The sequence below is a fragment of the Peromyscus maniculatus genome, chromosome 3 (genome assembly GCF_049852395.1).
Source record: "Peromyscus maniculatus bairdii isolate BWxNUB_F1_BW_parent chromosome 3, HU_Pman_BW_mat_3.1, whole genome shotgun sequence".
NCBI lineage: Eukaryota > Metazoa > Chordata > Mammalia > Rodentia > Cricetidae > Peromyscus > Peromyscus maniculatus.
This window is the reverse complement of record NC_134854.1, coordinates 140,433,214-140,446,821: the sequence shown is the minus strand read 5'-3', so window position 1 is coordinate 140,446,821 and position 13,608 is coordinate 140,433,214. Positions and strand designations below refer to the sequence as shown.

Sequence of the window (13,608 nt, the reverse complement as noted above, 5' to 3'; positions counted from 1 at the left end):
TGCAGGCTTAGGAGCTAGATTATGCCCACATGACCTGTCTCCTCATCAGGACATAAGATACTTACATTCCCCCCAAATTCCCCATCTGCCACTCCCAGGCTGTCAACCCTATCTATACCCACCTAACAGCCCTAATAATCATGTGAATCCTGTTGAGATCCCAGCCATGTGTGTTCATTCTGCCTGGCTGCCTCAGCTGGACAGGATGTCTGTGAGACCCATCCACATGATGAACAAGGTCCATCCCTTTTCATTGGGATTCTATGGCATGGATGTACCAGTTTGCCTTTCTAGATACCCACTGAAGGGCATCTGTGTTCCCAGCTCTTGCTTGCCTTAAGTCATTTTGCCGTGTAGTATTAGGGTGCTTGATGGATGGGTGGTTTAAGTTCTGCTGGATAAATGGAGTGGACTTGGCTGGGTCATATTTAAGAGCATATTTCAATAAAGATCAATCGCTTTCCTATACAGTGCCCTCTTTGTTTCTGGTGACTGATGCCTGCCCTGCTTGTCTGGCAGGGTCTCGTATCATTGAAACGTCCTCTGGCTCCAGATGGCGTGTTGAGAAGCTTATTGAACTCCTGGATCATGTGTGTGATCTGGGGCTCATCACACTGGGGTAGCTGAGGACTATTTTGCAGCTGGTTTGTACTTTCTCCCTGCTTTTCCTTTTTCTTTCTTTGCTTTAACGTGGTGTAATTTTCAATCATGTTTGCCTATGTTCATGTCCTTTGGACTAGAGGTGAGAAATTCTTGCTAAGGTTCAAATTTAAAATTAATCTTTTGGGGGGTCATGAAGAAGCTGTTTCTCCCACCCCCACTCACACTCTGATGTCTCCTGCAGCCCCGCTGGGCCTCTACTTCTCAAAGGATACTTACTGGGAAAGGCTGTATGTGGACCAGCCACCTGGCACACCCCTGCTCTATGTCCATGCCCTCCGGGATGCCCCTGAAGAAGTCCCCAGCTTCCGCCTGGGCCAGCATCTCTCCAGCGCCTTCCGCACACGGCTGCATGAGAATGATTGGATCCGCATCCATGAGGACACTGGCCTTCTCTACCTCAACCAGAGCCTGGACCACAGTTCCTGGGAACAGCTCAGCATCCGCAGTAAGGGAATGGCCTGGCACCCCATCCCCACTCCACTGTGGCCCAGGCCTCAAGCTACCCTCCTCTCAGCTGCCAGTCTGTGGCTAGGGATGGCTTCCCTAAGGCGGCTTCTGTGGGTAAGGGTGTACGGTGTGGGGTGAAGGCAGCTGCTTTGTATCCAGTCTAATGAGGGGCCCACATGACTTTGGGGAGCACTAATTACTCCTGGGCCTGCCTCCTGAGGCTATTGGGAGTTGGGAGAACCATTCGAAGGACTTGGCGTTCTCTCCATGTGGAGCAGAAGCTGTTTGCGGTGGGATGCTAAGGGTGTTCAGGTTGTGAGAGAGATCCTCAGGAGCTGGGAAAACCCCAGGGGGTTCGTTTAGTGGGGGACCTGGAACTTGCTGAAGAATACCAGGTCCCAGGAAACATGCCTCCCCAGCTGCAACAGGCTAGCTGGCAGAGGTGTCCAGGACGGAAGCAGAGCAGATGGAAGCCCAGACAGAACAAAAAAACTGAGGCTGGAGCTGCAGTCAGGGCTGCATAGGATGCTAGTCCTGGAGGGGAGAGTGAGGGATCTGAGTGGCTTGTGTGGCATGAGGTGGTGATAGTATGAACTGGGCAGCTCACACCTCCCGGCACTTCCTCGGAGACATGGCCTCCCTCATCTTTAAGCTCCTGTCCACAAGTAAGAGGCAGGGTAGAATACTGTGAATACAGAGTGAGCTGCATCACCCAGGGGGTGTAGAATAACTGACCTATTTGACAAGCACACCCAGTATTGTAAGGTGGGAGAGCACCCGGCATGGGCAGGTCCCTGCCAGCACAATCTATACAACTGCGTCTCAATCTGGAGGTCGCAACCAGGACTGCGTCGAGATATTGACATTACGATTCATAACAGTAGCAATACTGTACTAAATAGCAACAAAACGATGTTATGGTTGGGGTCACTACAACATGAGGAATTGTGTTAAAGGGTCGCAGCATTAGGAAGGTTGAGAACCACGCGGGTTTAGGACAGTTCCTGGAGGAAGTGCTCTGAGGTCTGCCTTGGTTTTCATATACCCTAGTTTCCTGTCTTCCTTCTGAGCCATAGTGGCAAATTGGAGAATGAGAACCTCTTGGTGGAGGCCGGGGTGGAATGTGCCGTGAGCCTGCAATTCCCTGAGGATCTACGCCAATCATCCTTGACAACTACCTTGTCCAGTCAGGAATGAAGCACTCAGCAATCTGGACCATTTGTGGGATCATAATAATGCAATGTAGGCTAAGAGCAAGCAAAGAGAACCCTGGAGCCACTAGCCAGGTGGAAGGTCCAGACACCGGGAAATGCGTGCCTCAGCCAAGGCCTAGACCTCACTAAACTGGGATGTGGTGCCTCAGAGGTAGAGCTTAACTGGAAATTCTTCCTCTAGGTGTTGATGAAGTATGTCCATGGGATGTATCTGTGGAAAAAGTGCTCGATGTTAGTGGCCAGGTAGTGCAGCTGGCCAGGACACAGTACCGAAGCCTGTGCTGTGAGGTCACTCACCTGAAGGGACCAGGAGACATTAGCCCCAGGGCTTGAGCGCATCCCTCAGGAGGGGCCGTTTCAACAGAAACCTGAATGACAAGAGAGGCAGATAAGAGAGATAGTGATGCTTCAGGCCTCAGCACCCTGCAGCAGATCCGGGGAGGTCGCAGCTGAGGCTTGTGGACCACATGGAACCCTAGCATCCCTGCGCCTACCCTCCATCCCTCACCTGACAAGGGGCTGTCTTCTTTTCTCCCTGCAGACGGTGGCTTCCCCTTGCTCACCATCTTCCTCCAGGTCTTCCTGGGGTCCTCAACCCAGCGGGAGGGCGAATGTCATTGGCCAGGCTGTGCCCGGGTGTACTTCTCCTTCATCAATGACTCCTTCCCAGCCTGTAGCTCCCTCAAACCTCAGGACCTCTGCGTCCGGGAGACGGGCCTGTCCTTCCGCATCAGGGAGAACAGGCCCCCGGGCACCTTCTACCAATTACACCTGTTGCCCGTGCAGTTCCTGTGCCCCAACATCAGTGTGACCTACAGGCTCCTGGAAGGTGAGTGCCAGCCTTGGGGCTGTCCCTTGGTCCTGCCGCACAGCAGGCATGGTGCTGTCCGCCCTTAGGGTGAGCCACCTGTCATTTTGGCCACTGTTCGAATGTTCCAGCAATATCTCACAAGTGTCTGTCATGGGCCAAATACTGTTGAAGGAGGCTAGGCTACACCTGGAAACAAAACAGGCTGGCATCTTGCCTGCCTGCAGGCTCCAGAGAGGGCTAGAGCCCATGCTGTGCTCAGGAAATTGGATGGTTTCTGGAAGGAGTGAGGAGGAAAGAAAAGCAGAGAGGACCGGGAGTGATAAAGACTACTCTTAATTGTGTGATCAGGGCAGGGGCCACTAAACAAGGTGGGTTGGTGCCAGATGGACAACTCGGGCACCAGAGGGTGCTAAAGTGGGATCTTTTGTGCCTGGAGTTCATTTAGCCACGAGAGGAGCAGAGGCCAACAGGGACAGGTTAGTTCTATCAGGGAACATTTCAGGGTTTGTTTCCCTGGAGCATGGAGAGCTGTGGGGCAGGGGGAGGTGGGGGGGGGGGCGGGGGGGGGGGATGAGAAGTCTCCACATTTGAAAGGTTTAGTCTGACTCCTCCATTGGGTATGGTTCAAGGTCAGAGTGGTGTGTGGTGGATTATGGAGAGAAGAGGTACCAGGACAGACCCCCTGAGTTGGAACGATGGGCTGGCATGAGCCTGGAATTAGCATGATAATTAGGGAGCTGCCTGGCATGCTCTTCCAGAGACCCAGGTGGGTTCTTCGCAACCTAGATATGGGGTGTTGAGCTGGAGAGGGACAGACGGACGGCCACTAGGGTGCCAGAGTCCTTCTCTGTTGTCATCCTCTCTGGGTGGAACCATAAGGAAGGCAGTGCACACCCCATCCCAGTGCACACCCCATCCCAGTGCATACCCCATCCCCCTGTGCTCATGCGGGATTCCCTTCTGCTTGGTGACAGAGGAGAGTCTGCCCTTCCGCTGCAACCCAGACACCTTGGAGGTGAGCACCCGCTGGGCCCTGGACCGGGAGCTTCAGGAGAAGTATGTGCTGGAGGCCGAGTGCAGCGTGGGCACCGGTGCCAACGAAGAGAAGGTGACCGTGTCCCTCCCGGTGACCGTGTACGACGAGGACGACTCGGCACCCACCTTCTCCGGAGGTGTGGACACTGCCAGTGCTGTGGTGGAGTTTAAGCGGAAGGAGGTTTGTCCACAGTCGCGTTTGCTTGTCGGTCTGTCCTGTGCCTCGGTTGGCCGTTTGAACCTTGATCTGGTTAGCTGTCCCATCAGCCATCCAGTCATGTGGCCCTCGACTTGTCCGCTTTGTCTTGTCTGTTTGGCTGACCTCCAGCCAGATAGCCAGCAGTAAACTGGACTCTAACTGGGAAGGCCCCAGGGAGAGCATCAGAGAGAACATCTGGCTTGTCCGACCTGGCAAGAAGGGGAGGCTGCTCCCTTCCAGCAGCTGGGCAACCTGTCACAAGAGCACCTCAGAGGCAGGCAGGAGCCAAGGGGTGATTCTGAGACAATGTCCTTGCGCATGCTGCCCTGACCAGCCTAGGTGGTGTACTGCTGCCACCTGCTGGGCATCATGCCACTCTTCAGCTGCTCCTGGGCCCAGTAGCAAGGGGGAGAAGTTGCTTCTCCCAAAACCAGGTGCAGGTTTCCTAGGGAGTGAGAGTAGGTTTGGGGATGGGAGAGAGCGTCTGTTGGACAACCTTAGGGTGACTCCAGCGGTCCTGTGTCTTTGCTCACAACTCTTACTGAGGCCCTGGGGACAAAACATTCAGTTCTGACCATCTGCCCCTGGGACTAGTTCAGCTAAACATACTTAGTAAATTCTGGGCTGTGCTAGGTCATGTGGTCTTCTGGCTGTTCTTGCTCTGACTGGCACTCTCTGCTCCTTCAGGGCACTGTGGTGGCCACTCTGCATGTGTTTGATGCAGATGTGGTGCCAGCATCTGGGGAGCTGGTGAGACGGTACACAAGCACACTACTCTCAGGGGACTCCTGGGCCCAGCAGAACTTCCGGGTGGAGCACTCACCCAACGAGACCTTGGCCCAGGCCAACAACAACTCCGTGCGGGCAACCATGCACGATTACAGTAAGGAGCCAATGGTGTGATGTCTTTGCAGAACTTCAGGACACTCTGTACACATCCCCTGAAAACCGCATACACTGTACACACATACCATACACACCACAACAACAGAGCACACACCTCCAAAGTCTGTATGTAAACACAGCACATGTTCTGTGTACACAAACACTACACAGACACCCTATACACAAACCCATTAATACATGCTACTTCTGCACACACCCACTGTTAAATAAACATGTCACTCACACATTCCATATCCACATAACACACTACACCCACAAAAATATACACTTACTCTGTATACATATCAAAACACAGGATGTAATATACCCTAAATGTAAACACACACCACACACATGCTATGTGTACTTTCTATCTCTGAAACACATGCACATGGTATGTACACACACACACATGCACGCACGCACGCACGCACGCACGCACACCAGAGACCTTGCTCAGTAGAATGTCGAGCTTATAAATGTCACTGCTATTGCCAGGCTGCCCACCAGGCCTATTCCCTGGGCACATAAGTGTGTGTGTGCAGGGTTGTGTGTTGAAGTGGGAGTGTAGTGTGTGACATGATCTTTGAAGCATAGTAACTGGGTTTGTCTTGCTGTGTCCTCCCCTACAGAGCTGGTTCTCAACCGGAGCCTCCCCATCTCAGAGAGCCGAGTCCTGCAGCTGGTGGTCCTGGTCAATGACTCAGACTTCCAGGGGCCTGGGACAGGTGTCCTCTTCCTCCACTTCAACGTGTCTGTGCTGCCTGTCACCCTGAACCTACCCAGTGCCTACTCGTTCCCAGTGAACAGAGGAGCTCACCTTTATGCCCAGGTGAGCCATGGTTCACCGCGTGACTTGAGATTAGGGGGTCCTAAGGCTGCAGGCAGGACTGTGGGTGGATGGCACCTCTTCCCTAGCCCGCCAGTGCCGAGTCAGCACAGGTGGAACCATGGAAGGCTCCAAGGTAGATCCGTGAGCCCGTTTGTACCTTTTCCCCGGAGAGGGCTCCTAGCTCCTTCTTGGCTCCTGGATCGAGTCCCTCCATTCTTACCATCTCACTTCTTGGTGTCTTTAAAACTTATTTTCACTAATACAAAAGCGTAACCCTACATAAGCCTGCTTGGAAAGATGTTCCTGGTGTAGTGACCAGTGGGAAAAGTGGTTTGAGGAACCACTGGCCTCTGGTCACGCCAGCAGTGCAAAAGCAAATTTTTATTGGGGAGAATTGGAGCGTGGATCAGAGCAGTAATGCCCTGTGGAGAGAAGGCAAAGGTCACGTCTTCTTTTATAAGTTGGTGTGCTAGAGCAATTACAATGAGATGTTTGTATTTGTCTTTGGAAAATTAATAATTGACATGGGAAAGTAAAAGACCAGGGCCACGATTCAGTGGTATAGAGCTTTCCTAGCACATACAAGGTTCTATCCTGAGCACCCCTAAAATAAAAACTAAAAGAGTGGAAAATAAGCCATGAATGTTCATTAAGGAAGATGGGGAAGGAGGTGGGCTTGTCCCTCTGCCCATACCTGCCAGTGACAAGCATTTATGTCCTAGCTTGCTTTTTCTCAAGCACGCTCTGGGTTTCTTTGCAGTTCGGGCGTGTATGGCTTAACCAACTGCAGCAGGTTGAGTTGTCTTCAGCGTGTGCTTAGGACCGTCTGCAGTTGTCCCCCGGTCTTCCTAATTCCAACAGTCAGCTCCAGGCCTGCTCCTGTCACCAGCACACAAGGGACTCACCTGTAGACCAAGATCCCTTGGCCCGTTCTTCAGGGTGTTAACATCAGGCCAGGGGTGGGGAAGACAAATCTCGGGGCCTGAGGAGGAGTTAGAGGCATCAGTCGGAGAGAGATCCACCTACGTTTTACAGACTCTGAAGCCCTAGGCGTTGTCCTTGTGACTTACTGTCTCCATCATTTTTAAAACCCCACTGAGGCCGGGGACCTTGGGTGGTTTTAAGGACCGTCTGAGAAGATGGAAGTGAGCATTCTTCGTAGGGGAAACTGAATCGACCAGGAGGCTGGTTTGTTACTGTGTTGTAAGTGGGGCTTGGAGGGCCCCTGCTCCTGGCCTTCCGATGCTGGTCTGTTGTGGGCCTGTTCTGCACCCGTAGATCGGGCCCCACATCCAGAGCCAGTGCTGCAGCTCCTAGCAACCATGGCTCACTGGAGTGGCTAAGAGGTAAAGGCTCAGTGGCTGGCTCCGGAGCCAGGCATCCTCAGAAAGGGGTCTCTTTCCAGAATCCCTAACGAGGCCTCTTGACCTCAAGTGGGACAGGTGACAGCATTACAGTCATGTGACTAGGGAACAGTGCTCTACCAGTTGGGAGAACCAGACAAGGATCGTGACCCTCTCATCTGATTCCCAGTGGTGTGGGTGTCTGGGGAGTCGGTGCCCATAAGCAGAAAGCTGGCCAGGTAGGTGGGCCTGTGGCTTCTGAGGATGTAGACTACTGCACATTGAAGAAGGTCGCCGTCCAGGCTAAGTTGGGAACCATCCTGGGACTCGGTCTACCCAAGAACCTCTCCAGCTACTGGCTAAGGGGTACTGGTGCCACCCCCCTTCTCTCCCCCAGATTGGGAAAGTCTGTGTGGAAAACTGTCAGGAGTTCAGCGGCATCTCCGTCCAGTACAAGCTACAGCCCTCCAGCACCAACTGCAGCGTTCTAGGTGTGGTCACCTCGGCTGAGGACACCTCGGGGACCCTCTTTGTAAATGACACAGAGGCCCTGCAGCGACCTGAATGTGCCGAGCATCAGTACACGGTGGTAGCCACTGACAAGCAGACCCGCCAGCAGGCCCAGGCTTCACTGCTCATCACAGTGGAGGGGACATGTGAGTGCTCCGTGGAGGGTGGGGCATTGGGGACGATCACAGAGAGCCGGTGTTTGTAGTTTCTCTGAAACTCTGGTATAACCAGTCATCCTGTGTGTCCTTTGCTGAGCCTGGTCACCCTCACATCCTCCCTGCCCTTATCTACTCCCCAGCCCGGAGGATAACACGTACCTGCCTCCGGCTCTAGCGCCCCAACCCCATTCATCTGACACTATTTACCCCGGAACCCATGGAGCCTTACTGCAGGGGCAGTGTGGAACTGCTACACTCTGTCCATGGGGGAGGTCTAGAGACTGGGCCCACATCAGCCCCTGTGACCTTGGCTTGTCTGTCACTCCCAGACGTCGCTGAAGAAGAGGACTGCCCCAAGTCCTGTGCAGGCAACAAGAGACGGCCCGACTGTGAGGAGTGTGGTGGCCTAGGCTCTCCCACGGGCAGATGTGAGTGGCGTCAGGGAGACGGCAAAGGTAGGTCTGAGAGGCGGGAGAGGGCGGGAGGGTCTGTACTGGTGGTCACCAGGAGTGAGGATGGCCGCTTGATAAGGGTTCCTGCAGGGTCGGCCAGTCCCCGCAATGAACTTCCCCGGCCCTCGTCTTCTGAGCCTTGTCCCTCGCATGGAACCAGTGCCAACAGAGATGGCAGGGTATGGGGTCTCGAGGGCTTTGCCACCTTGAAACCAGAAGTTCCTCAGTTGGATTCACTCTGGGATTAGAAGGGTCTAGACCAAAGCTGGGATACACAGGGGACAGAGTGGTTCTTCCAGAAGGTCCCAGCCAGGCGGTGTTACCTGCCTCACTGTGAGTGTGCCTAGCACTATAAGGCTCCCACTGGCAGTATAGCTTTGACAGGTCTTTGCCTTTAAGTGGCCTCCTTAAAGGAAGGTTGTCTGCAGTCCTGGAACTCCCCAGTATTTCAGTCCTTGGGAGACTCCTCTGTCCCATCATTCCTCAGCTGATACCTGACATGTATGTAGTTCTCACTCTGTGTGTTCCTCTGTCTCCCTAGAGAGGCAGCAGGGTTAGTCAGGGGACTATGACAGAGTTAGACCATGATAGGATATGCCCATGTCGGGTGACAGCCTGCTCTGTGTTCCATCACAGGAATCACCAGGAACTTCTCTACCTGCTCCCCCAGCATCAGGACCTGCCCCGATGGCCACTGTGATGCTGTGGAGAGCCGGGATATCGACAACATTTGCCCCCAGGACTGTCTCCGTAAGCCTACGCTAGGCCCATGGTGATGCATTTCATCAGTGTACAGGGAAGGACAGAGGCAGGAGAGCCAGCAGCGGAGAGCTTGGCAGCTCCAGCCCCCACCCGCACACAGTCTGAAGCCACATTTGTCTGTTTGATGCGTCAAGCTAGACTGGGGTATAGCACCGTGGCTGTGTACCAGCTTAGCTTATGTAAGGCCCTGGGCTCATCCTCAGCACCAAAGAACAGAAGTGTGTAATGATAGGTTTGCTGGGCGGCGCACGCCTTTAATCCCAGCACTCAGGAAGCAGAGCCAGGAGGATCTCTGTGAGTTCGAGGCCAGCCTGGTTGTACAGAGCGAGATCCAGGACAGGCACCAAAACTATGCAGAGAAACCCTGTCTCGAAAAAAACTCCCCCCCCCAAAAAAAAATAGTAGGTTCAACCAGGCAGGATGTGTCAAGCCAGGCCTCCTACCATTTCATTTGATTGATGGCTGCTGTGTTCCCAAGACTGGGCCTCTGTAACCTGACCTATCTATCCTCGGCTGACTCATGAGCTGTGGTCCACATTCTGCTAGCTCAGGGCCCACTTTCTCTTTGATCTATTTCCTACATCTTTACCGTTACTGGAGGATAGCCATGGATGATGCCTTCTGGGACCTCAACAGTGACTCTAAACAGTCTTGGTTCCCCCACTTCCATAGCCAGCGTAGGGGGGCACTGTGTTGAACCCCCTGCCCAGGTGAAGGAGTTTCTGAGCTTTTTGCTGGGCCTGAGCTGCTGACCCCAAGTTGAGAAAGCTGTCACAATCTGGGGACCCTGAAGTGTCAGGCCACACCAGGAGACTGAAGAGGCTGCGTATGTCCTCAGGTGGCAGCATTGTTGGAGGACACGAGCCCGGGGAGCGCCGGGGGATTAAAGCTGGCTATGGTACCTGCTACTGCTTACCTGACGAGAAGAAGTGCTTCTGTGAGCCAGAGGACAGCCAGGGTAAGGAATGCCCCACACAGGACTCCCTGGACCTCTCCAAACCCCAAAGAGAGTTTTGAGCAAACGTTGGTGAGGTCCACCGAGGGAAGAGATTGTGGGGAGGCCCTTAGACCCAGGAGGCTCCCTCCTCCCCTCTGGGCCTCAGTTATCCTTCTGTGCAACCATGAATAGGGGTCAGAGCCCCTATAGCATCTTCTAGCCACAAGTTCTCAATGAAGGATGACCGGAAAAGCAGTTCTTCACAGTGACTTGGTCAGCCTCCTGTACAGGGTCTCGCTTGGCTTCTGGCGCTGTGACGCTCTGCTGGTATTTGAGTCACTCTCGGGCTCTCTGTCCAGAGCCTTTGATATTTCTTCCTCTCTTCCTATCATCTTGCGATGGCCATCCAGATACTCGTGACAGGAAGACGGTACAGCTGGTGTGGCTGGCACACTGCCTCTGCTGTCCGACCCGGGCAGTGTGCTCTGGCCCCGGGTTTGCCACGAGAGGGTGAACAGTGGTCGGGGATAGCCAGCAGGGCAGTACCTCTACCACAGCGCAGGCCCCGCCAGACTGCTGAAACCCGCCGCTGTGCCCTGCCACAGGTCCGCTGTGTGACGAGCTGTGCCGCACGGTGATCACAGCTGCCGTCCTCTTCTCCTTCATCATCTCGGTCCTGCTGTCCACGTTCTGCATCCACCGCTACCACAAGCACGCGCACAAGCCGCCCATTGCTTCCGCGGAAATGACCTTCTGCCGGCCAGCCCAGGGCTTCCCAATCAGCTATTCCTCCTCGGGGACCCGCCGGCCCTCCCTGGATTCCATGGAGAACCAGGTGTCTGTGGACTCGTTCAAGATCCCGGTAAGGGGCCCCGAGAGGTAGGTGGACAGTGTTGGAGGAGATATAGCCACACGAGCTTTCTTTACTCCTTGGGGCACCCACAAATGGTTGAAGTGGCCTTGCCTGTATCTCCTGCCACATAGGGCTAACAGCAGGGGGATCCCTGTCCTCACACAGTCACCTTCCAGTGGGAAGCTAGGCTGTGAAGGCAGGCTTGTCTAGGAAGGATATGACAGGTACTGATTTAGATGGGCCTGGCTGGGACCTGAGATGTGGACTGTGAGGTCCCAGGGAGTGTGGGCTTGGTCCTACCTAGCAGGAGAGGTGTGAGCAGAAGCCCCAAGGGATGAGAGCAATGAGTCCTGTGCTCCCATAGACAGACAGACAGACAGACAGACAGACACACACACACACACACACACACACACACACACACACACACACACACACATCTTTAGGGTCTTTCAATCATCTCTCCTTTCTTTTCTTCTATCCAGATGTATCCCTTTTGTGTATTCTTAATTTTTTCCCTTACAGCTTATAGACCCCAGTAAAATCTTCCAAGCAGTATAAAAATTGCAATGTGGTTACATTTTTTAAGTGAATGATTACAATGAATAAAAGTTAAAAAAAAAACAAAACAGCGTGTTTCCCATATTCCTTAAATTGTTTAAGGTTTTTTTTTTCTCAAAACCTTTAACAAAAACATCTTAACCTAACCTTAAGTCATTATTTACCCTAACCTGAAGTCATAGCTAAAGGTTTGTTTAGCTATGATGCACACCAAAACCTATGAAGACATCTCCCAACATTAAGATGAAAAGAATTTGAGCTATCCTAGCTTCTGGGACTCAGTTGTTTTTCTTAATCATTAAACCTAAGCCACGTCTATATGGCTCCTCAGGAGAAACTCCTTAGTCTCGGCTGCATGACACTTCCCTTGTTCTTATTTTCTATCCTCTTCAGCTCCTGCTTTATCGGGGTGGGGGCAACACTATATACTACCTTTACCTATATTTTCCACGAAACTAACCTCTGTCATAATCCCTTAATGTATTTATTAAGAACCCTTAATAATCAAAGTTCTATTTAAACTAACACTATTGTATAAAATCATTGCTTCAGTTAAGCAGTACAGCTTAAGAGGAAGTTATCTTCATAATAATCCACAGGTTAAAATGCCCAGTAGAACAGAATGTTTTCATGAGATAATCACACTACATTAAAGACAGTGGGGCTTCCCACACACACACACACACACCCATTCACACCAGGCCAGATACCAGAGGAAAATGGCAGCAGCAGACATGAAGGCACAGCAGTAGGAAGAGACATTCAGGAGCCCAAGCCCTCAGGGGCCTTGCCTGTCACCTGAAGCGGGGATATAGCAAAGTGGGGTGCATGGGACAGGCCATGGGGGGAGCAGCTGCCTCACATTTCAGGGTGGGAGTTTCCCCAGGGGTTCAGTGGTGCCTTTCTTTCTCAGGCAGCCACACAAGGAGGTTGTTCTGAATGTTTCCACTGTGGGGAGATTCTGGGCTGAGCCGTGCCCTGAGCCATGGCTGTCTATTCAGTCCTCTAGGGGCCTTGGGTGGGGGCGGTGTCAGGGAAAACTTGGGTCTGGGCTGCTGTCTAGTCAGCCACAAGCACCTCTGGACCCATCTGGCCTTGAGGATGAGAACTTGAGACTAACTGGTCCTGGGGTATTTGGTGGAGTCGGGGCAGGGTGAGTTAAGATATTGAATCCAGCCTTCCCTTGGAGACTCACTTATGGCCTCCCTGGCCTGGCCGTGGTGTCCTCAGTAGATAAGTTGTGAAGTGGTGGGTGTGGCTCGGGATGACCAGCTCTCTGCATGCTGACCCTTGTCCAGGCAGGGTTAGGGGTTAGTTAGTATTTAATGGCCTTGACTTCTTGCTCAACTTTGCCCAGCACACTTTTCTCCCTTCTCTGCTAATGGCCCGTCTCTACCCCAACGTAGGAGGATCCAAAGTGGGAATTTCCTCGGAAGAACTTGGTTCTTGGCAAAACCCTAGGAGAAGGAGAGTTTGGAAAGGTGGTCAAGGCGACAGCCTTCCGTCTAAAAGGCCGAGCAGGATACACCACAGTGGCCGTGAAAATGCTGAAAGGTACCTATCCGGGAGCCGCATCTGTGGGGTGGCTGTGGCCCTCCTTCCTGAGAGCCCCTGCGGAGCCCCCATTGCCATTCTGTGGCAGCTGCAGTCTGAGCACCCCATGGGTACGTAGCCAGTGTTCGGAAGAGGCAAGGTGCGGACCGTGCTCTCGTGGAGGATGCTTCCCTGACATGGATATCTGCACCATGTCAGGGAAGAGGTCAGCACTGACAACGTTTTAAGGCCCTCTGGGATTAAACTGAGAGTTGCCAGCACCCCAATCTGCCCCATTTATTCTTCTTACAAGGCCACTGGGGTCTCAGTGAGGAGACCTTCTCTGTAATAACCAACCCCCCTCCCAGCAACCCTATGGGTCTTCTCTGTTCCTGTAACCAGTCATGCCCTGG

The 13,608-nt window shown here is 53.1% G+C and overlaps 1 protein-coding gene across 2 annotated transcripts in view; it reads left to right on the top strand.

Moving 5' to 3' along the window:
- The window catches only part of Ret (ret proto-oncogene), a 43,541-nt gene that overhangs the window by 13,068 nt on the left and 16,865 nt on the right, over positions 1-13,608 (top strand). For both annotated transcript variants that reach the window (XM_006992985.4, XM_076567703.1), the window contains exons 2-12: positions 845-1,108; positions 2,866-3,153; positions 4,110-4,351; positions 5,057-5,252; positions 5,887-6,086; positions 7,827-8,085; positions 8,427-8,552; positions 9,186-9,299; positions 10,150-10,269; positions 10,854-11,110; positions 13,069-13,216. In XM_006992985.4, coding sequence (XP_006993047.1) covers positions 845-1,108; positions 2,866-3,153; positions 4,110-4,351; positions 5,057-5,252; positions 5,887-6,086; positions 7,827-8,085; positions 8,427-8,552; positions 9,186-9,299; positions 10,150-10,269; positions 10,854-11,110; positions 13,069-13,216 — 2,214 coding nt within the window. The remainder of the gene's footprint in view (positions 1-844; positions 1,109-2,865; positions 3,154-4,109; positions 4,352-5,056; positions 5,253-5,886; positions 6,087-7,826; positions 8,086-8,426; positions 8,553-9,185; positions 9,300-10,149; positions 10,270-10,853; positions 11,111-13,068; positions 13,217-13,608) is intronic.